The sequence below is a fragment of the Rhyacophila brunnea genome, unplaced genomic scaffold, assembly GCF_057557595.1.
Source record: "Rhyacophila brunnea isolate RB1 unplaced genomic scaffold, BYU_Rbru_1.0 scaffold_4, whole genome shotgun sequence".
NCBI lineage: Eukaryota > Metazoa > Arthropoda > Insecta > Trichoptera > Rhyacophilidae > Rhyacophila > Rhyacophila brunnea.
In genome coordinates, this window is record NW_028233068.1 from 26,078,502 (window position 1) to 26,102,778 (window position 24,277).

The window sequence follows — 24,277 nt, forward strand, 5'->3', positions numbered from 1 at the left end:
ATGAGTACATATTAGGTACCTACACATGGTTGCAAACAAACATTACGGAATTATTTTGAAAAAAAAATGTGTTAACTTATTCTGATAAATAAAATTGTTCCAAACTTCATTGATAATCACTCAATTGTAAAAGTCAAAAAACTTTACTTTTGCTTCTGCAAAAGAACTTCGTAAACTCTTTAACATTTTCACGGTTGCATAATATTATAATGCAATATTGTTACTTGGTGTTATCAGTTGCTTGGTACTTTCAATAAGTATGAAAAAATATTTAGTACTTAAGTACCTAAGTAGATAATTCAGTTCGTACTAAAATACTCTTCTAAAAGGCATAATAAAATGCAATTATTTTATTATTTTCCGTCAGCCGTTTAAAAAAAAATGAAGGGTGAATTACTTAGTAAAGGTTCAGTCGACCGTCACAATTAAAACCGTTGCATTGCAAATTACAAATTAGCTACTACTAAGCAGCTTTACAATAATTATTATTAGGAGTGAGTGCTTTGTGGGAAATTGGGAATTGAATAAAAATGTCTGAACAATTTGTAGACTTTGTAGGGAAATGTATGTCATTATAATGCACTGTCTTTTCTCGTCTCAGAAATTTATATGTCATGATCATATAAAATGAATTGTTACCATAAAAGGCATAAAACATAGTATTATTGCTCTGAGATAAAACGTTATTATTACAAACGTGGTGTTTTAAATTACGAATAAAGTAATGATCGAGGTTATAGCATGTTTTTTACAAATCAGTGCGTGCTGCATCCCTTTAATTTTATTAAACGATATCATTAAGGTGACGCATCAGTGAAACGCCAAATAATGTTCAACTGTACGCGCGACGAAAATTTGTACTTGCTTCGCATTCATTGAGAGAACGTGGAGTCGGACGCACGTCACTTTGCTGCGTGATGGCGACGGGCCAATTAATTCTAAAATCGTGTAAAGATGACTAAAAACTTTACCCATTTACTTTAAAAAGCAAACATGTCAATGAATATATTATTATTGATACTAATAGAATAATAAACAGAACATAAAATGGACGTATGTTGGATTTATATGAGAAATAATATTTCGTTTGACAGGCGTCATTTTCACCCGCGACCCGCAATCCGCACATCGCCTAGCAACGATCTTTTTAGACCGTGCCTCAACTAATGCATGGCCTTAAGTACCTAAGTCATTTTTTGTATAATTAACAACTAAGTAGGTACCTACATGATAACTATTATGTAATGACATGCAAATATTTTGGTAAAGGGTAACTATAATTGATTTCATCCGATATTATACGTTTTGAATCTTAGGAGTTCACAATATGTACGACCGCGTCACGAAGTTCGTGAGTGAGCGAGTCAGTCCTGAGTGTCCCGACTGATGTGATCACAAGGAGATGCTTCATATGGATATGATGTGTGCTCCAAATGCCATCCGATAGTGCAAAACTCCTTGTATTTGTAGCACAGCTCAACGGATTCCGTCGTCGTCTCTCAACCCGCACCAATGCCACAAGAGCGACCTACTCGCTGGATGACTGATATGGCAGGAGGCACTGGACCTACCATGGCGGGACCATGTGCATGCCTTATGCTCAGAAACTGAAGCGTGATATAATGAAGTATGCGTTCTAATGCCAGCTCCAAACGACACTTTATTGAGATGGGTGTTCAGAGCCGGATTCTATGATAGTGTACGGCACAACCATGATTTTGATACGTTCTCTCATTACACTGCGATTTTATACACAAAAAACGACTACAGGCACTAGAATAGATATTTTTTTAAAGTAATGCCCATCCGCATTCGAACTCGGGCTAAAAAATTTACTATCATGATAGTTGAGCGTTTTGAGATCATATGGGATCGATTCCAGTGCGTCTAAATTAATGTATATATTTACAAAAAATAAATCGCTCTTACCACGTTAGGCTAAAATACCAACAACCTCAGAGCACGTGGTAGTATGACACCGGTTCTGACATTGTGTGTGTATTTTGATTACAGTACGTGTGTAATCGTATGTATGTGATGTAGGCGTGAAATGTTCGAAATTACTTGCACCTCTTTTTGAATGTATTAATACAAAAGCTGGATACGTATTAGTGCCATGTACCTGTCGGTCTGATTCGGCAAGCGGACAATCAAGTTATAATACATACAAGTCTTAGCAACTGTCATTCACAAAAATATGCCAGATAGGGTAAGAAAATAACCTATAAGGCAGAAAAAAATGCAAGATTTTATCAAAATTTGAAACTAGCATTTGAAAAAATTATGTTATAATGATTTACAAGATTTTTACATTGCTTTTAGAAAAACAAATAACGAAGAAGAGTATTTTGCAAGTAATAAAATAAGTCATTTGGTATGTAACATTTATTTTATTTGTAAGACAAAATGTATAAAAGACCAGAATGTTGAACTCCGAGGAAAAATTTTATAATATTCTCGCTTTATTATGGAAAAATTTAAGCTGTTTGCTAGATTTATCGCCATACGCCAGGGCCAGATGAGAATTTTGCAAGCTAGATTGCCTTTACAAAAATGCTAGATCTGGCAAGAAAAAAGTTGGCAACGCTGCTACAGACAGATGTCAAATTATATTATTTTTGTAGAATATAAAATAATGAAGTCATTATTTAAATACGCTAATAAGCTATTAAAAATATTTTTCTTAAGGCTATAATAAATAAATAATAGCCTAGTATGGAGTATTCGCCACTGGAATATTGTTTGCTGCAATACCTGTTTCAATGCTAGTAAACAATACCACTACAGCTGCAAGCTCTTTTACCGTGCCCACGGTGCCACTGTATAGTGATTTACTTGTATGTAGGTACCTAGTTCGTACCTGATTCAAATTCATGTAATTTAATAAATACAAAGCAGGTAAGTACTGCTATATTTTCATTAACATGCAAATCTCGATATCTAAAAGTGGATACATCACTATAATAGGTCAAATTTATGAACAAATCACCCTTATTGCAATGTATAATATAGGTAAAGTTAATCGTAATCTACGTACCACAATATGTTTACAGTTGGCAGACAGCAACTGTAGATGCTTTACTTTAGTCACTTTAGTGCAATGACAGTGACACCAATGCTGTGATATGAACGGAGATTTGCAATAATGACCATTGTTGAAATGTGTGTAGGTACAACTAATTTTTCAATGGCAGACCCTTAACATTCCCAGATATGTATGGACTGTATAGTTTTAAGAACCTCCTTTTATTTTTCACACAACTTTTCAAAATTTCATGTTAACAATACGTCACTGTTCTGGCAGAAGACACTAATTCGAAAAAATTACATATTGAGTTAGTACCAAAATGTTCCTTATTTCAAACTTTACCGTCTGGAAACCTTCTTAATAAATAAACAGTCTTTATTTTAAAGTCATCCTTTCTACTATTACTTAATAAACTCACATGATAGACCATTATTTCAAACATTTTAACAACTTCAAAGTCAAATTACTCAAAACTAGTATTATCCAGTTAGTGTGTTCTGCCAGAACAGAGACGAATATATAAGTACTGTACTTACTGAGATACAATTAATATAATATTAAACCGATCCTTTGGATTCATATTATTTTAACCCAAGGGCAAACGTAAAGTCAATATTATTATTAATGAAGCAAGTAGACATGTATTTTAATTTCGAAAATTTTAATACGTAAATGATTTAAGTAATATAAGATTATTGGAATTGGATGTCAAAGTTCGCAGTAAGTACATAATATAATTTATTCAATACAATTTAGACGCTTATTGATTTTGCAATAAGAATAAGTTAGTATAAATACGTAGGTACTATTATTTCTTGTCTATGGAAATCCACTACGACTATATTGACAAAAATAATGAACGTACACCGGCCAGGTAGATATCTAACGATGTATGTACTTTGAACTCTACCAGTTCATCAATCCCATTGTAGGCGTGTCATTAAAAACTGACTTTATTTCAAATAACTGATATCTATATTGCACAAATAGCATCAATTTATTTCGTCTCGAAATGAAAAAGATACCTCTAAAGACCATTCAATGACAATATTGAAAAGAAAATGTTTTCCTAATCAGGCATAGCGTCTGTCATAAGAATAATATACCGTATAATAATGTAATTGTGTTCGTGACGCCTCGCTGTTGTACTAATCCTAAGTAGACGAACGGGCGACCTTGCAAAGGTCCCAGACCCAGGCGAAACGATGCCTCCCAAAATGCAAATCTTTGACACGTCTAACCAACGGTCTATAACCCCAAATCAAAGGTCTGCCTGCAACTGGCAAAGAGTTGTTGACATACACGTTCTTATCTTCATTATTTACGAAGTCAGTTTAACATTATTATCATTCTCACTTTCTTAGTAATAGTAATCGATGAATAAGCTAAATGATGGATTAGATTCGGAGATTATAAATTTTTGAATTGTGAAATTGTTTGTTTTTTGCATTATGTAGGGTTGCTGATAAGATGGCTATGTTTTGACCATAAAGGGCCAGGCGCGCACACAAGGAGGGGGTTTCACCCCTCCCCTCGTCCAGATACATAAAAAATACAAAGTGTTTAGGTAAAAGAATATTTCTTCTTAGTCAGGAACCCATTGCTGAGGATCGTGACCCGGACGATATGGCTGTCGAACAGCTAATCAACGGATTGGCCCTACTTCCTTCGGCTTTCTACGACACGCAAGACCTGGGGCCACTGGAAAACCCGTGGCACTCATAAATTGGTGCAACTATCTGGGGCATCCAACGATTGCTTTGATATTCTGATGCGGTATTTAAAAAAAGCGTGGACAATACGAACGGACACTAACGACCCCAATAATTATTGCCGTTCAGCCACGTGCACTCGATAACCACTACTGGATGCTACAGCTCGCAATAATTAGTAGGTGAACACACTTTAGTTAATAACGAATGGTTTATACCTGCATACCAATGGTTTATCGCTAGACTTAAAGTGCAGAGTGTCTGGGTATGTGGAATATAATATTTGGAAAAGTACATTAATACGCAGTAGAAGTGACGAGAAGCTATAAGTAGTGGGTGGAGAAACTGTGGAAGTCAGTGGCAGCTGCTAGATTTTATTATCCCCACCCTCTTACGCCGCCTTAAAAATGAATAAAAATAGTATGAATATTTTTTTTCAATATGGACAACCCAAACCACTCTATTTTGTGAGCGTATGTAAAGGAGAAACATTCAACAATAATTATAGTAGCGGATGATCTGGCAAAAAATGAGGGATGCCATCCAATCAGTGGATTTCAGAATGCTTGAACTGGAATGAGTCCATAAAGTGTGCCAAATAATGTGAATAGATTTCCACCACAGCGCGTTCCGACACAAGTGCCGGCCACAGACGGACAGTTCTCGTAACAGGTTGAACATGCCAGTTAATAACTATACAGTTATCTTTGGTAGATAATCTGCGGCGCCCATAGACGGACACTTTTCGACCTTTCAGATATGTGCCATGTTCAAACTGCCAGCGACCCCCCACTCCCGTGTTTTTGTAAAACTGTTGGAATTTCAACTAGCCGAAAGTTCTCGTTTGACGTTAGATGCTGGTAACGTAAAGTAGGAGTAGCTGGCGCGATTTGGCGGCAAATTTTGACAGTTCTGTCATAGTTCGTTCGTAAGAAGTATATTATTTTTGTTGCGTGTTAGTTCTTTTGCGAGATACTCATATTATATAATTACGAATATTGTGGTGTCAACTAGGTACCGCAAACAATATTTTCCACTACTTAAATACAAAAATATGTCTAGGTATCATGGAAAATAAATCTAGACAAAAGAAATATGTACTTACGTAAATTTAGTATTAAGTTAATGTTATAATATGTACCAAATTAATAGATATTATTCAAAACCAATAAGTAAATTGTTTTGGTGATTGAATAAAACATATTACACAAATTTAATGTATATAACCCTGATTTAAATAAAACAATACGTATGTATTTTATCTTAATTAAATTTTATTAAAACAACAATAAGTATACTATGAATAATTTATTCAAAATAAAAGAATCTGGACATATATTTACACAAACAATAAATTGTAATCATAATAAATCTAACAAAGTAAAAATATTCGTAGATCAATCGTTCGTTGAAGTATACCCTACTTAAAACTAATTTAACACATGGTACCCCTGTGTATGATCTCGGCGAACATTTTTTGACACTTGATCTGCCACAGACAATAACTGTACGTATATGGGCACGTCTGTTGACAGTTCGACAGATTTAAATGGGGTAGTCTATGTCGTCTATGGGGGCCTAAGGGGAAATGAAAGTCCATTCTACTTTCCCCATGCCCGGTGCTCGGGTTTGTCGAGTCGCCTGTGAGCAGAAACTGGCAAGCCGATATTAAGGCTAAGACCAAACCACACTTTGGTTAAAAGAATTTATGTTCACATGGACACAAACGACTTGCAGCTTTGCGATGAATGTAATGATCAGCAGGATATTGTACACGTAGCAGTACACTGTCCCAAAATTGAACGATACAGAATAGAATAGGCAATAGACCTATGCCTTGCAGATGTCTTTGAGAACGCATGGGAACTGAAATATGACCTGGTAAGTATTAGGGATTACAGAATGGGTCGGTAAAAAAGTTTAAAAAAATCTAAAATCTAAAATTACAATTGAAAAAATAGCAGACCACCATCGTGCACGCGTTTACTGGGAAGATGTTTAAATATAGCATTTATTGATTTATAGTAATCTCGGTGACAGATTTAAAAAAGAAATGAAAATGTGTTTGCTACATAGATGTAGTATTTGCTGTCACACGCATACAAAAATCATTGTGCACTAAAAAGTTAGTAAGACAAAAATATGTTGTACTTAAATGAATTTACATATTATCAGTTTTGATAATGGATATTTCGCAAAAACAGAGAACATTAGTTTGTTCTGTGCGCAAAACCATACTATCGATGGTTGTGTATAATTATAAAAGTATGTAGGTAATATTGAATGATGATTGTCCAATATTACATACAGGGTCGGTTTTGGGGCGATTTTGCGTCGCAATAGAAACAAAGTCGTTGTCATTAACATAAAAATTGTTTTTTAATTAAAATCAATTATTTAATTATTGTAAGACATTATTTTATATGATTGACATTGAAACCTGTGCAGTAGAATTTTATTCTACCACAGTACATAATATTCAACATATTATTTCTGATAACTTATTCAGAACCATTAGTACAGAACCTCTAATATCGTACATTGAATGTGAGCTCATTGACATTATGAGTAAAATTATTTTGAAGTAGGTACCAATTTTATCTAATTAATATTGTTACTGTATAAGCTGGGAATTCATATTTTCTAAAAAATGTCGTTTTTTTAATTAGCTCCTACCCCTTCTTCTTTCCGTCTTTGTTTTTGTTTGGGAATGTAATATTTGCGCCCTACGCCTAGGGACATAACGCACGTCGTGCCAGGACCGGTCCTGATTACTTATTTTGTATACCGAGCTCCATGGCCCCCACATCATGAAGCGGGCCCTCAGGCTAGGATCTTTGGCGGGCCTCCCTACCTATCGTTAAGGATAAAGGCAGTGTGACAGTAGCGTCTTCCAAATGATGTACGCGGTAAAATTAATGTGTATATTTAGTGTTTTTTTTGTATTTTTTAATACATCCATTTGAATTATGGAGTTGTCGAGTATCGATCGGTACATAATTAAAAATTGTATCGTACAACCACATCATTTTAAACAATATTTTTTTACTATTGGAGCAGATTTGTGATGTGTGTTTATCTCACTTATCTGGTCGACTCACCACGCCGGGCGCCTCCTGAGCCCGGGCCCACAGGCTAGAGCCCTGTCAGCCGCCCCTTGTGGGGGCCATGCCGAGGTCTGTCACAGCTTACAAAATAGCAACACATGTAATGTTAAGAAAATGCAAGTACCTCTCTTTTTGGCGATTCTACTGATGTTTGTGAGTTCGGGATCTTCTTCGTGCGGCGGCGGGTGGACATTGGCGGGGGTGGGGGCAGGGATCTCGTCAACGACTTCGACGGAGCTGGAACTGCCCGAGACCCTCTTGCAGGCGTCGCTGTCCACCACGTCGGACGCTCCGTCGCAGACCGGCGCGTCCTCCGCAGCGGGCAATCCGTTGACCGGAGCGGGAGCGCAGCACCGGTCGATGGAAACGGGGGACCTCGGGCTGTAATACTCGTCTTCGAAACTCTGCTTTTCGTCCTTGATGGCGGCGGCGGCGTCGGTGATGTCGCTGCTGATGCCGTCGCGCCGGTTCACCTGCCTGCCGTTGACGTCCTGCGACTTCCTGCCGTAGGAGTCGGGCTGGCGGCCGTACCCTCCCGCCGACCCCGTGTCCATGTTGTTGAGAGACTCCCTGTCGCTGCCTTCGTAGTAGCCCGATTCGTGGTCGTGGTTCTTGCGCACCACCATCTCGTCTCGCATCTTGTCCCGCCTGGTCTTCGAGCGTCCGCTGACGGCGGTTTCGGTAAAGTTCGAATGAGTTTCAGGCGTCGTTAGCTGTCGCCGTTCTTGACATTTGGCGCGAAGGCGTTGCGTCCCTTAGCCGGACGTGACGTCACCGCGCCGGATTTTTTACAAGAGTGCGAAAAGGACAATCGAAAACGCATTGCCTAAGGGAATTAATTGATTTTACCATTAATTTATATTAATTCAAAATTCAGAAAGAGCCCGCTTGCTATTCAAGATTCACACTAACAAACTTGGTATATAGGGAATAAGTAAGTATGTACCTACTTGATTTTGAGAAACCATTCACTTAGTAGAATTTCAAATTACTTAATATTGATAGTATTAAATTCCTCAAAATACATATTAAAGAAAGGAGTATACTACTTCGTGCTATATGTAGGCTATAGAATAAGTAGGTATCTATATTACCTACCGATAAAAAAATATTAAAAGTTTGGAAAGACTTTACGTGTCCATACTACCTACCAAGAAGCACAGCTCTGTTAACATTCAAAATTGTAAAATGTACTTACTCGATTAGAAAAAATACGTTCTAGGTATACACATTATAATATTATCTGGAATATCCATGATTGGTTATAAAATGAAGAAAATTTTATGCAAACCACATTCAATTCGAAAGATTATTATCTCGTAGAGTAAATCGTTTGTGTGCTGTGATACTGATAACTTAATTGAGCTAAAATGCATCGTTGGCATCATTAGGCCAAAAGCAATGACGCATTTTCTTTCTTCGATCATAATTTGACGAGAAAAACACAGAGTCAACGACCACACGACAATTTCCTATTCATAATAATTATTAGTACAATTAGGTGAGTACCTAACCAAGATAATAAAATTAAGTGTGTGGACAGTTTGTGGTTTATTTTTCCTCTGGGTGTAATGTAAGTACTTAATAGTGGAGTACAATACTTGCGGATGTCCACTAAAGTGAACAACGCACGAGTGCAGGGCGAGTCCGGTGTACATAATTAGATAATAAACTAAAAATGTCAACAGAAAAAAAAATCGTATATAAATGTGTCAGTTGTTCGGAGGAAATGATCCTCTTGACTCTAGACCTAGAGTCTTGAGGTACGTACGCCTATTATATACCCAGCCCCCAATGCTGCATTTTACAGCGTCATTAGGAATATAGTAGAATACTATGGTTTACTAAGTATAATATATTATTATGTATGTATTACACTAGGTAAACCACAGACAGATTAACGTATAGATACGAATATCATTAAAACAATCATGTAACCGAATCCAACTAATCTGTGATATCTCGAAATATAGAAGAATCGATGTCGGCCACTTTCCAAGAGGTTGGCGGACAATAATGCAAATAAGCTTACCATATTGTGATACCTACTTAACTATGCTACTTACTACGCTATAAGCTAGATTCTAGAATGATAATAAACGGAATGTATTTGAAATCCCGCCGAAATGAAAAGGAAATGCCGACAGCTGATGCTGCTAAATTCTATTTGGAAATTGGGACCCCAGTGTCAAAAAAAAACAATAGACATTAAACGGTTAACTTTTGACTTAGGTACTTTTAATTTCCTATTAAAATCGCCTATCCCCGTTAGACCTTAATTATGTCCTATAATATGATGTCCTAATCAATTAATTGTGGATTACGAAATAAATCCAGTAAGTAATTATTATGATAATTTACGTGTTCTTTTTTAGTAAGTATAAAAATGACTCCATTTGCTTTATTCTTTTACACGATTTGGTACTTACAACTATGTCATTATACCTATGTATGGTCTAGAAAATGAGGTCCCGTTAGTATTAGTGCTGAGAGTCCCGTACAGAGAACACCAAATTAATGGTAATTGGCTTACCCTACGGCTTACTGGGTATGGTAAAACAGACTACAGATGTCGAGTGTGGAAAAATATGGGATAAACTTAAACGCGTGTTAAAGAATATATTGTTATTGACAATAGTAACTAAGCAATTAGAACAAGGGTTTTTGTTTCAATGATTTATCGCATGATAATTCTATCGATTTTTCCTTTTCAATAGTAGTCAATCCAAATTCATCATTCTGTACATGGGAGGTAAACTACACCATGTCGATTTTTGGCAAAATTGAGATTTTTACATAGCTCGCGATGCTCTTTCCTGTGATATACTCAACTATGTCGTAACCCTGCCAGAAACGAATATAATGAAAGGCATATTACACTATGTTATGTATTATATCCGAGGGATAGAACACTAAGAAGATATGGTGTTCATTACCCCATTGTGCTAAGTGATAAGTGGTTAGAGGGAAACAACACCGAAACGACTTGGTGCAGTTGACCACTGGCCATCAAAGTTTTTTCGTGAAGTTTTTGTTAGAATACTACCGGTTTTCTCATACTATTTGTTATGATCTTTGGTTTAATGATACTTGAGGTGTTTCTCTACAATATTCAAGGAAAATTTAAAAGAAAATGCATTTGATTCCTAAAATAAATGATGGTTAATGTACATAGTGCTGTTTACCTCTAAAAAGTTTTACACATTCAAATTACATGGTGCAGAATTCTCTAAAAAAACTTTTACTGCAATCAAAATACCTACCTTTAAGAAAGTGAAAGAACCATTCGATTTGCGTGATATTAATAATTTTCAGTATTAAAAGATAACAAGATATTAATTTTCAAATTTTATTAGGAGAAAAAAAATAACAATCTCTCCATAATGACACCATGGGATTGGCAGCAATTCATAAGGAGCTGTTCTAATAAATTCCGTGTATATAATTTAGAATTTAGTGATTTTAAAAATTTTAAAGTTCTATTTGATGGTACACACTCACCTTTTGTTAACAGGAAAGTGAATAATGATAAGGAAGCATTTTTACTATCTCAGTGCACTCATCTCCAAATTCGTCAGGAAAATATAGGAGATCTCCATTATAAAACTTCTTTTAATGAAGAAGAATTATTTTAAACAATTTCGTTAAAAAGAAGGTCTAGGAGATTTCCAGCTTCTTTGGGGCCACGTAGAAATACTTTAAAGCCTATTTCCTCGGCAAAATACAACGATTTGATGGCACTTTTACCATTTATACCCAGTGAGTGTCACGAATTTTATAAGACGCTGCAAAAAAAAGACCAGACTCCAGATTTCCCCGAGGATGATTGAATTTATTATCAATATTTTTATGTACCTATCATATTTTTTGTGTATAATAATTTGCTGTCTAATTTTTCATACTTAGATACTTACTATCACTATAATCATAATAAAATTTGAAAATTAATAAGTATCTTGTTATCTTTTAATACTGAAAATTATTAATATCACGCAAATCGAATGGTTCTTTCACTTTCTTAAAGGTAGGTATTTTGATTGCAGTAAAAGTTTTTTAGAGAATTCTGCACCATGTAATTTGAATGTGTAAAACTTTTTAGAGGTAAACAGCCAATGACATTAATATGGACGAATCATCTGTAAAAGAAAATAACACTCACTTTATTGTCGGGTCTGCCGAATGGCATAATCTGTTCTAACGCCATTACAATAAAGGTGATATTGCTATACATTCCTGATGCTTTTCGTTGGGTCTGCCGAATGGTTCGGTTCAAACGTGTTCGCTCAAATGAACATTGACATTAGAAACACTGCTCTAACGCCATTACAAATAAAGGTCATATTGCTATAAATTCCCGATGCGTGATATCGCATAATGGAAATTGTGTGACGTCTACATATACATGCGAATGCGCGAATTTACTTGCTAGCTACTGTATTGAGTGCGTCGTCCATTAATAATGTCATTGTAAACAGCACTATGTACATTAACCATCATTTATTTTAAGAATCAAATGCATTTTCTTTTAAATTTTCCTTGAATATTGTAGAGAAACACCTCAAGTATCATTAAACCAAAAATCATAACAAATAGTATGAGAAAACCGGTAGTATTCTAACAAAAACTTCACGAAAAAACTTTGAACAGCCATTGTGAAAAAGTGTCTTTTTTGACATAGTGTAGTTTACCTCCCATGTACAGCATTGTTCATTGACAAATGGATTCTATCATGGGCCCAACATCCTGAAGCGGGCCCCCAGGCCAGGATCTTTGGCGGGCCCACCTACATATCGCTGAGGTTAAGGGCAGGTGGTACTCTAGTAGTGTTTCCTAAATTAAACACGGGAGCTATTATTAAGTATATCAATATAGTATCAAATAGGTATCACATCTAATTGCAACACACAACCACATATTTAAAATATTTAATAGCTTGAAACAAAGTAGCACCGCGGGCGACTTTTTTACTATTAATAAAATAATGTGAAAAGAACATTAGCAAACTATCCAAGAACCCAGTAAATAGATTTTTGTTTGCTTCAATAGGTATATCAGGCGCGGAAATCATTATTTACAAGTGGAAACATGGCGAACTTATTTTTTTTGTAATTTTGATTTCCAAAACTTCAATTATTATTAATGTCTTCTCTTTGTCTTTTTAAATAAGTAAATGCATTAGTGGTCCTTGCATTGATTTATTCACTCTATTTTTTATTAATTTCAACCAAGTAGGTAGACAAGTTAAACAACAAAATTATTGTTCCTGATCAAATTTGCCTCAAATTTCAACATTATGACTTGACCCCTTTTACTTAATTTTTTCACGATATAGCCAGTGCGCTCCACAATAGTAGGTATAGAAGTGAGGTATTATAAAATTAGTCTCCATATCTTCAGACAGGTTTTCAAACAACCTTTTATAGGTAGGACTGTTTTTTTATTTACTTTATAACTAGCGGCCGTTTTATAAACTATGCATTTGCAAACTGCAAACCTGTGACTACATTAATTGTGTTAAACTTTTCGCGCCTCCCTTTGCAACACTCTGCGCCTCCCCAGGGAGGCACGCCCAGTTTGGAAATCGCTGATTTTAAAACAGCAAAGCAGTCCTGTATGCAACAACCTGATAATCCGCGGAAAACTTCATGAAGAAGCTACGACTATAAAAAAGTAAAAATATCAACGAATAAAGTTTATACCTATTCGCCTGCCAACTCTAAATATTTAGTGTACCTATTAGTAATTTATTATGATCCATCATCAATCGATAAATTTAATAATGTCGTGACGATGGAGTGGGAAAAAGTGATCAAAATTTAGGATCTCGTCGAAATTATGCAATATTATTGTTTGTAGGTATTAAGTACGTTTCTTAAAATATCTATCAAAATATCATACCATTATTAAAGCGGCGTAGAATAAGTAAAAATGCTGAAGAAACAGTAAGTAGGTAGGTACCTAATTAAATTTAATCAAAACAACAAAAATCAAACATAACCTCACATTTTGTAATGTATAGAATGTTGACTTCGCGGACTGAAGAATTATTAAACAGAAGATACGGCATAGGTAGGTACCTAAATATTATATAGGTACATAATAATATTTATGGGAGAATCTCACAGCAACATTTATATTATTTTTGACGTAACTTACTAACTTCGCTTATCTAAATAGGTACCTACCTCACAACAAAATAATGACGTGTATTTATAGTAAAATAATTGGGACTTACTTACCTAACCTCATAAAATACAATTCTCAGGCTCAAGTCTGTATGATTTAACAGTATAACTTACTAAAGAAAACATTCATAAAAATGACGAAGTCTCAACATTTCATGGACTTATTCATGACAATACAATATATTTTTTGTAGATAAATTTAATAATATAGGTACCTAGGTACCTAGTTGCTATAATATGAGAAATGAATTTGACGTTTATGCGGATGTGTGCACTGCGTTACGATTTGAACTTTATCAAAAGTGTTTAATTATGTACGTATGTACCTACCACTATTATAGATAGTAGGTCAACTACCAACAAGAACACTACTTACTAGGGATACTTATGTATAGTTGCACTTCGTATCTATAATATTATCATCTAATCGCGAAAGCGTTCATAATTGAAACATCAAAAGCATAGGTCGCATGGATTCACACACAGCAAACTTTCCATTAAGGCCAGGTTATGTTATGTATGACACCGAAGTGGCAACAATGATCAACAGTGGGCTCTTTCCAAATAATTCGGCCGTGACTGAGAATTAATCTAACCTATTAAATTTTCAAACTTTGGACCTAAAAACGAGTGCCGTGCATTCATGAGATATCATAAAAACACGACAAAAATAATTACACAATATCATAGGAATCCATAAACATGGGCACAAGACAGATTTATTTTATCCTTGGTAAAACTCACTAGTGTAATAATTTTAAGATGCTTTTCAGCATTGTCACGAAAACACTGCACAAACACGGTGGAATTTTTGTCACAAACAAATTTATTCAGTCGCCCTTGCGCGAATATATAACAATAAGTGGATAAATCAAATATAAAAGTAAGACATTATTCTATTCAGTATAATATGCGAAACGTCAATAACAACACCCGACGACACATTTACACCAACTGGAGGCAGCGAAAATAAACAGCCACGACTGGCTGCCCTCTCCACTTTCGAAAATAGGTTGTCGGAAACCATTAGTCAGCAGCGTTGCCGGCATTGCGTTTTTCTTGACAGATCTAGCATTTTGGAATAGGTGTCTAGCTTGCAAAATACGCATCTGCCATTTACGTCAACTGTATTGTTTTTCTACACCGCACAGCACTTTAAATGTGTCTTAAAAAACTATAATATTACATCAGATTTGCTTTAAAATGTTATCTGACAAGTAAAATAAATGTAAGATAATATATGATATTTAAAATCTCGTTTCAGTATTATTTCAAATTATTATGACATATTTTTCAATGCTAGTTATTGGCCCATTGTAATTTATTTTGAGATAATTTAGTATGTTTTATACCAATTAGGTTATTTTCTAACCCCAAATGCCATGTGTATGTATCGCAAACAAGAACTATTAATATCGGGTCATTTCACTGCCTGCTCTCAACGTGTAAGATCTTCTTCTTAATGGCGCTACAACCATATGTGGGGTCTTCGCCTCCTCCAGCGTCTGCCTCCACCCACGTCTGTTCTCAAAGCTTCCCGCCACTTTCCAAGCCACCGCCCAAGGTCTTTAAATCCGACACACAATCCCTCGCCACAACCCTATCACACCATCCCTACCTAGCGTGCAGGATAACTAACTTAAAATCTGAGTCCGAAGGTGAGTAAACCTAAAAACGAAATTTTTCAAGCTATATACCTACATAATTAAATTATATTTTATGTATGCCAATTTCTTTATTTAGCAATCAGTATCATCCAAATCATTGGTAAGTAACTTGTTGGAACGAAACCTCGTCATATGTCGAGAGGTTACTGTGGTACACATTTTTAACACACTAGCACTGCGTCATCGCCGTAGATGACATTGACGTTTGCTTAGTTTCATTTTAAATTATCACTTATCGACCATACGAATCATCGACCGACTCAAAATAATGAAATGACGTCGCAAACAATTAGTCACAAACCAAAGCCTCATGAATGTAGGTAGTTGTCGAGCATTATAATTCAACGTCAAGCAAATCATTATGATTTCGAAAGACCCTATTGTACTGGCAAAAACAGTATGTAAAGTTCAAAAATTTTGTTTTATGTATAGCCTCTGTATTTTTAATAGAAACTTTTTGTTTTTTTTTTTTTTTTAATTATTATTAGAAAGAATATAATAATATTTTCAAGTAGAGACAACCACAGGTTTCCACTCTCACAGTTCCTGTGTGCCAATGTTAATCGAAAGGGGTAGAATTACACCGTGAAAACTAACACCATGAGATTGTGGAAAAGAATTGTGATAATTTAGTTATTTTATGAAGAACAGTATTGTTCTAGTAATATAATAATGAGACTACGTGGCGCCTCCTAAACGTCTATTTACGTACTTTGATACCGGATGGACAAGATAGACGAGGAAGTTTGGTAGCATAATTCAGATGTGTTTGTGTAATGTGTAAATAATTTGTGTAATTAATGTAACGCGGGGCATCATCTTATCGAGTAGCAATCACATAAACAAAACCGACGCACAAATAGTTAAGTTGGATGCTTACCCTAATCTGTGGATAGAGTTTAGAGCGATACAGTAGAACCATATTAATACTAATAGAGTAACTAGATCTAACACGAGTTATATGATTTTGCACTATCAAAAACTTTTCCACATAACTAATATTATGTACAAACCAGTGGCCAGTGGACCATCCTCAGAAAAAGTCGATTAAGTATTGTGTATTCATTGTGCAATTGTAGGTATAGTAATATTAAATTAATTACAGTTTATCTAAATATTCCACATTATTAATACTACGTAAATATGCAATCATTACGCGCCGACAAGATTAATTTTTTTACAAAACTCTAAGTAATGATATGTAACAAATAGTGTGAACATCTTATCAACAGCATCCCTGTGACAGTAATAATTAAATTACTATTTATAACCGGTTATTATAATACCTACCTACTGAATAATATTATATGCTAAACGACAGTAGGGTCTCGAGGCAAGTTTACCAAAACTACATAATACGGAAAGGTTTTACAATAGTCTAATATTAATTATAATAAATTCCGTAAATTACATTTTTAGTATATAGGTAACCATCGAATTTTAAAGTGGGAATCTACTACCCAAGTACATAAAATGCAATCTAATTAATAAAGGTTTTCATTCACTGATATGCTTAATTCTTATCCCTACCTAAAATGGCTGCCATGTTTTTCGATCAGCTGTGTTTGTTTTAACACGAATGCGCGAACATCGGACAATCTTTATATTTGCTGCTTCATTTAGGTATATGAAGAAAAGCGAAACAAAATATATTTTCGCATTGTTTTCGGAAGAGAGTGTATGATTGCTATGATCACTTTATTGGAATTATACAGGAGTGTAATAAAATAAAAAATTATTATAAATTATAACACACAAGCGACCATCATGTACCTACCTACAATCTACATTCTACAATTTTATTATTTTAATTATGTTTTATTAATCACTAACCTTTTCTCGATCCTTAAAATTATTAATACCTAATTATTGTACCATGAGTACCTACTTACGTAATAACTGCACTGGAATTGTTATAATTTTATTCTAAGATTAAAGTAAAATAAAATGTTGCTTTTCAAATATAAGCACCTATACCTAATTAAACCTATAGGTAGGTAGGTAGATACACTATGATCAGTGGCGTGCCTAATATTTTGAACCATCACCATCTCTGTAAATTCGCTGAAAAATGACACTGATGAAGGGTGCCTACTATTATAATGTATTAGTAATTTGAATTAAGTATTATTAATTATTCATGCTAATTTCAACTAATTTTAACAGTTTCTACGTGTGCGTAAGTTAAAATTACTTTGACATGACATCTATAGATATTATGTTGAACACAACACAACCTGCAGACCATAGATAGACAACATTTTTATCGAAAATACACAGTGCCAACCTCTAAAAACAAAAAAAAACGTGATTTTGACATGACATTCCAAAAGTGTAGGCATGTGGAATATGATAAAAACGTTCAAAACGTCACGCAGATACCGATGCAGTGCAGTTCAACGTGAGGTGACCTCATTGTTGTTTTAGTGATTTAGGCAGATTTTGCCAACTGAAAATGTTCGTTTAAAGGTTCAAAATGTCTTACGGGATGCAGTGGGTCTATTCTATGCTTATCGACCGCTAAAGTGATAAAGTGAAAAATATTATCACACTTAGGGTAGGTTTGTATCAAAATATTAGCACTTATTGTAACAATTACACGAAGCCGGTTTTTATTGTTGCAATAAGTGCTATATTTTAACAGCACCTATCTTGCTGCTGTTAAAATATCGCACTTATTGCAACAATAAAAACCGGCTTCGTGTAATTGTTACAATAAGTGCTAATATTTTGATGCAAACCTACCCTAAGTTTGATACTATTTATCAATTTAGTGTTCGATAAGTATAGAATAGACCCACTGATGCAGATGCAGTGCAGTTCAACGTGAGGTGACCTCATTGTTGTTTTAGTGATATAGGATATAGGCAGATTTTGCCAACTGAAAATGTTCGTTTAAAGGTTCAAAATGTGCTACGAGATGGGAGCATCCGTCTGCTAACATTTTCAACACCAATAACAACGACATTACACACTTTATTCCCGTAGCGGCAGCTTACTGTGGCGTCACGTGATAGTTCGCGACATGGACCTCAATTTGGGTCGCGCTTTAGGTGTTTTAAATCTCAGGCAGATAGGTAGTAAGTGAATTTTGTATTTGACCATAGATACTACCATACCACAAAAAATCTGCTTTTTTCGAAGAGTTAAAAGAGTCTTGAATTTGAGACGGAATTTTTTTTTAGAAGCACTGAGGGGTGCTGCATGATTTTTGCATAGGGGGGGGGGGTCAATATTTATAGCTACATCACTGCTGAGTGTAGGTAGATGATGAATTCAACATTATTTTACATATCGGTACTAAAGTAAAAATCTCCTCCACTTCACTGGGCCCTAGAGATAGATGAGAAATTGCTGTTATTTTGCGGTTTGACATTTTGATTATAACGACTGATAATAGAATATTATTGTTATTTACCAAAAGATTGATGAAAGATGAGTTGATTTACTGAATATTTTAATCCAATACGGTAGTTATGTAGTATTAGTAGGTAGTAGTAAGAACCCTAGGTAAGTAAATACATATTTTGTATTTCTGTTATCAGTTATCGTCAATCCGCGTAGTGATAAGAAACGTTAGCCGACGAAGACTTAGGTACTTGGTTCGCAAGTTTGTGGGATTGCTATAATATTAATAAATATATTAAGTACTTAATTAATTTGTTATATTATTATGACTTTCCATACCTAACTAACACGGTAGGTATTGTATTATGCCAGCCGTTCACAATCTAGGCAGATAGGTACTAACATTTCCCTCCATTTTGGTAAGTGAATACAAACTGTCACTTTTATTTTGTTGTCTAGTTTTTCGTCTGGATTCGGGATGTGGAGATGAACAAATAACACACCGGAATTGTTTTGGAAACGGCAAGGTATATTTACGTTCATATATTTTAAACGGTTACATTTTTATACAAATTCTTTTCGATTTAATTTTGACGGATAGCGAGGTTAACACTGCTTACAGCGTTGCTGTCAAAAACGCTTCTCCCGCTAAAACCAACGGTCACTTGAGAGCCGTACAAAATGCGGCGTTGCCATTCGTATTTTTTTAACGCTATTCAGACAATGTTGCCGGCAGATATTTAACATTATTTAATTATTTTCGCAATCAGCCGTTACTATTTGTTGGATTTGATACCGATTCGGGCCTCTCCAGATACACAAAGACATCCCCAAATGGGGACCATACGGGGGTGTCACAGTACCTACGCATAAAAATAGAGAGACGCTAAAGCTTTCTTTTTGGCCTAATGATCCGTAGCTATGGTAGGCAATTAAACCAACCATAATGACATAAACGTAATGTTAAACAAAATATTTGTGTAGAAAACCATGAAAAAATCATCACATGGTTTGAGCAGGAGCGTAGCCCGCACAGCTATATCATCGCAAAATAATGCAAAGCATCGGGGCCAATGACATTATTCGGGCCCAAGTCATATGAGGAACCCTAAATCCGTTTTTCATAAACCATTTTTTTACAAGATTTGCATAGCTATAGATTAAAAATACAACATACTTACATAAATCTGAAATCATTTTTAAGCCCATGCAGGTAAATAAGGATTTAGGTAGGTATAACTTAAAACTGAAAAAAAATTACTTCGTATGCAATGCCTGTCGTCTGATTACGATCTTGTTTGATATTTTAGACATAAAATATTTGAGGATGTGGGTACCTATTGAATGAATTTATTGTATTTCAACGTGAAATTTTATCACGGGGGAAGCGGAAGTGATAATATCAGTGGTGATTAGCTGTGTACAAACAGGATTAAAAGTGGCGATTCAAGCAAAATGCATGTATTGTCAGTGGCACATTTTCATTTATTAAAACATTGGAAGAGCTCGCTTCGTCAGAAAGTACAAACATTTTTTGACGTATTTTCACAATCGGAGTTTTTATTGGAGTGGGAGACATAACGATGTTCATAACACTGTTGACATTTATATGGTAAAAATCAATAGTTGTTTTTGGTCATATTGATATTTTAGTTTCTATTAAGTACGTAGTCTGCTTTTTAAGATGTGTGGTTAGAAAAAACACCATTTTAACAAAAGTAATTTAAAGCCCAGTGGGTCTATTCTATGCTTATCGACCGCTAAAGTGATAAAGTGAAAAATATTATCAAACTTAGGGTAGGTTTGTATCAAAATATTAGCACTTATTGTAACAATTACACGAAGCCGGTTTTTATTGTTGCAATAAGTGCTATATTTTAACAGCACCTATCTTGCTGCTGTTAAAATATCGCACTTATTGCAACAATAAAAACCGGCTTCGTGTAATTGTTACAATAAGTGCTAATATTTTGATACAAACCTACCCTAAGTTTGATACTATTTATCAATTTAGTGTTCGATAAGTATAGAATAGACCCACTGGTGTATGTACTCGGTCGCCGCTCTAAGTACCTTATGCAAAGAGATCTGTTCTCTCATTATCCGAGAAATGGTATCTGTAGTATTTTTGATATAATAGCAGACAAGCCAGGCTTTTGAATTTTGTCCACTCCTTATTCACTGTGTTGACTTTGCTTTTCCTGGCTTCTTGGATTTTCTTGTTAGAATACCGATTCGTCAGAAAATTTAAAGGTGGCCTTAATTTTTTTTAATAATTACCTATGTATCTATTTAGACTTCACAGAACAAACGCTTAACAGTGTTAACTCGTGAGATCATGCGTTGCCAAGAGACAGCAAATTAAGGCAAAAATTGCGAATCTTATACCTACCTACATCTTTGATAGTAGATCCCGTGGACGTGAATTTTATTCTGAAGAAGTCTGTTTAAGCGAATACATTTAATTAAACGCGACTAAAAATCATGTTGACGGATTCCGGCGTCCTGGAAGGCCGCTAAACACAGCAGCAGCACCGTGCGGTGTCTGTATGTTCCAACTAAGGGGCAGACATGGTCAAAGAAGAGGAAATCATGCTTGCATAAATTATACAAAATAAAATTAATAAATCATTAATTTATTTGGAAAATTATAATTCGATTGTTAATTTTCCTATCGTAGGGTCTCAAAATCAGCAAGTGCGTCGGGTTAAATGAAACAGAAGACTGAAGAAAATGTAACTTAACAATGCTCGTGTATCCAGTAGCAGTTTTAGGTTCATGAAGGCCCAGGACGCTGACAGGAATGGAGAACCGCCGTGTTAAAAAAATCCCATGTGTGATAATCCGCTATTCGATTAAAAATATAGCAGTAGTTGTTGCCAGTATGTATTGCTCTCTGATTGATTTTTGGGCAGAGATACGAATCTTTTTAAGATGTCGGTAGTTTCTGACGAAGCGTCACATCTGCTACATGGAAAACCGCCACTGGGTGTAGAATAGAATTTGTTATTATTTTATATTACTCACCATAGTTGAGAACCCGTTGCATAGTGTCCATAACTGGGGCAGGAGTTGCAAATTCGTCGTCATCATTTTCCTTCTTCGTTTCTACGTCATCTCTCTTCGTAACACTGTCAGCTCTCACGACATTCTCCATTTTTGGGCCAATTTTACTATTATCCTTTATATATTAATATTCCAACGAATAACAACACTTCCGAAGATCGCTTCATATACTAAAATGAGTACGGTACATAGTCGTACTTATAAACAAAACGTAAACAATATCTAAATGAATGAAATTTCTAGCCTATTATAAAACAAAAATGCTGACTGCAATAATTTGCACTGCAAAACCGATATGTAAGTAGCACCACGGTACCACTCGACCTTGCAGTTACATATTATATCAAATTTGTGCAGTATGTACATTTATTTCATTCTGATCGATCGTACCTATCTTTTGCACATTCACCCAGGTCTCCCCAAGCATCTTACTTGTGACAATTATAAAATGGCATCGACTCGTCGCTATAAAGCTACGGGTTGCGTCACGCTTCCTATAGATTACCAATATTACCATATATTATAATAGGAGGCAGTACTAGCATATATTTGCATCTAAATACATACCTAGTTAAGAAACATGAAGTCTCCCTTTTCTTTGGCAGTTATGTTAATACGTATCAGAATGTATCAGAATAATTATTTGAATACCTACCTATACAAAAACGAAAAAAAGTCATACAATACAATGAATTAGAATATAATTATTATACATTACAATTATATTGGTTAATAGAATTAATTATTGCTAATCCGTTCCTAATAGTTTCCGAAATGTTTCGAATGTCATAAACATGACATCATATTGTGGCGGCTGGCAACACCACATCGGGAAAATACCTAACTTGATAAGTATTTTACTATTCTGTCGAGTATATGAAGTCACACCAAAAGAAAATTATCAGCTTTCCGAACGACTAAATAGCAAAATTATTTTACTAATGCATTCGGTATAATTTAGGTAGGTAAATTTTTCAGGTAGCATCAATATTGTTTACGATATTGATGTATTTCTTTTACATGTGATGATTAACCGGTAAAACATCGTATTTATTATGTACGTTCCATCAACATTTAAAGAATATGGGAAAGTGGGAAAACCAGTCAATACTATAAACGGTAGAACACGGTTTACTCAATAGAAACTTCAACCTTTTCGATTGAGTTAAATAAAATAGTTTGTCAATATTAAAATAAATCTGACTATTTTTGCACATAACGATCTTTTGGCGGGAAACGGAATTAATAATTACACCCACTTCAATAAAAATAATCTAATTGTAAGGAATGTTCGTAAATGTATGTAGATGATAAAGAACACAAAATGCAACAAATCGAAAAATGATATGTTCAATTATTTATTCAACTGGGACAGACGTTATATATTATTAAATACAATGTTATGTATTGAAATAACTACTTTGATTTCAATGTTATTGTCAGAACAACATAGCCTCAAAATTTTAGTTTGAAAATAGAACACCGACTGTCAGTTTACCGTAGGGTTGCCAGAGTTATCGTAAATTCATTATAATAAATAAAATTATGTACATTCACATTCGAATATAACCAAAAAAACAAAAACAAGTGTTTATTGTGAAAAATAATTATAAGTTGAGGTTATCCTTGATCTTTATGAAATTCTAACGAAAAATTATTACAATTAGCACTGCCAGTGGCGTAACAAGGGTGTGCGAGCGTGGCATCGCCCCTGGCGTAGTTAGGTAAGGGCGCAAGATGGAGTTTCATTGAATGTGAATCAATTAAAAAACGGAAAAACTCATACGAAAATTATTATCAAATTATGAAGGGGCGAATCTTTTGATTTTGATAAAAAGTAACGTTATATCATAAAAAATCGCCTGCGTCCAAATCGTTTTGGTAATGATTTAAAAAAAAAGTGTCTATTTAATACAAATAATTTGTTGTCGGTTATTTAACTTTCGTCTGCTTAATTATAATATGTAGGCACCTAATATTGAAAATTCACTATCTTTCCTTATAGGAAAATTGGGGGTCTTGAATTTTTTTCAGTTTTAGTGGTGATACATTTTTGAAAATATTTTTAATACCTAATTAGGTAGGTATTTATTCTGCATTATTTAATTCTGTTAATGGTAACCGAACACAATCAAACTTAGTATTTTATAGATTGGTAGTAGGT

The 24,277-nt window shown here is 34.8% G+C and overlaps 1 protein-coding gene across 5 annotated transcripts in view; it reads right to left on the reverse strand.

Annotated features, from left to right (window-relative positions):
- The window catches only part of LOC147067153 (ribosomal protein S6 kinase alpha-5-like), an 80,339-nt gene extending 56,738 nt beyond the window's left edge, over positions 1 to 23,601 (reverse strand). The window contains exons 1-2 of one of the 5 annotated variants that reach the window (XM_085954870.1): positions 23,534 to 23,601; positions 22,075 to 22,283 (exon numbers count right to left, since the gene is read on the reverse strand). In XM_085954870.1, coding sequence (XP_085810996.1) covers positions 22,075 to 22,204 — 130 coding nt within the window. In that variant the 5' untranslated portion in view covers positions 22,205 to 22,283; positions 23,534 to 23,601. Of the gene's footprint in view, positions 1 to 7,971; positions 8,674 to 14,776; positions 14,998 to 22,074; positions 22,336 to 23,490 lie in introns of those variants that run through there. The other 4 variants (XM_085954869.1, XM_085954871.1, XM_085954872.1 and 1 more) reach the window with 4 other exon arrangements.
- Between the last annotated feature and the right edge of the window lie 676 nt (positions 23,602 to 24,277).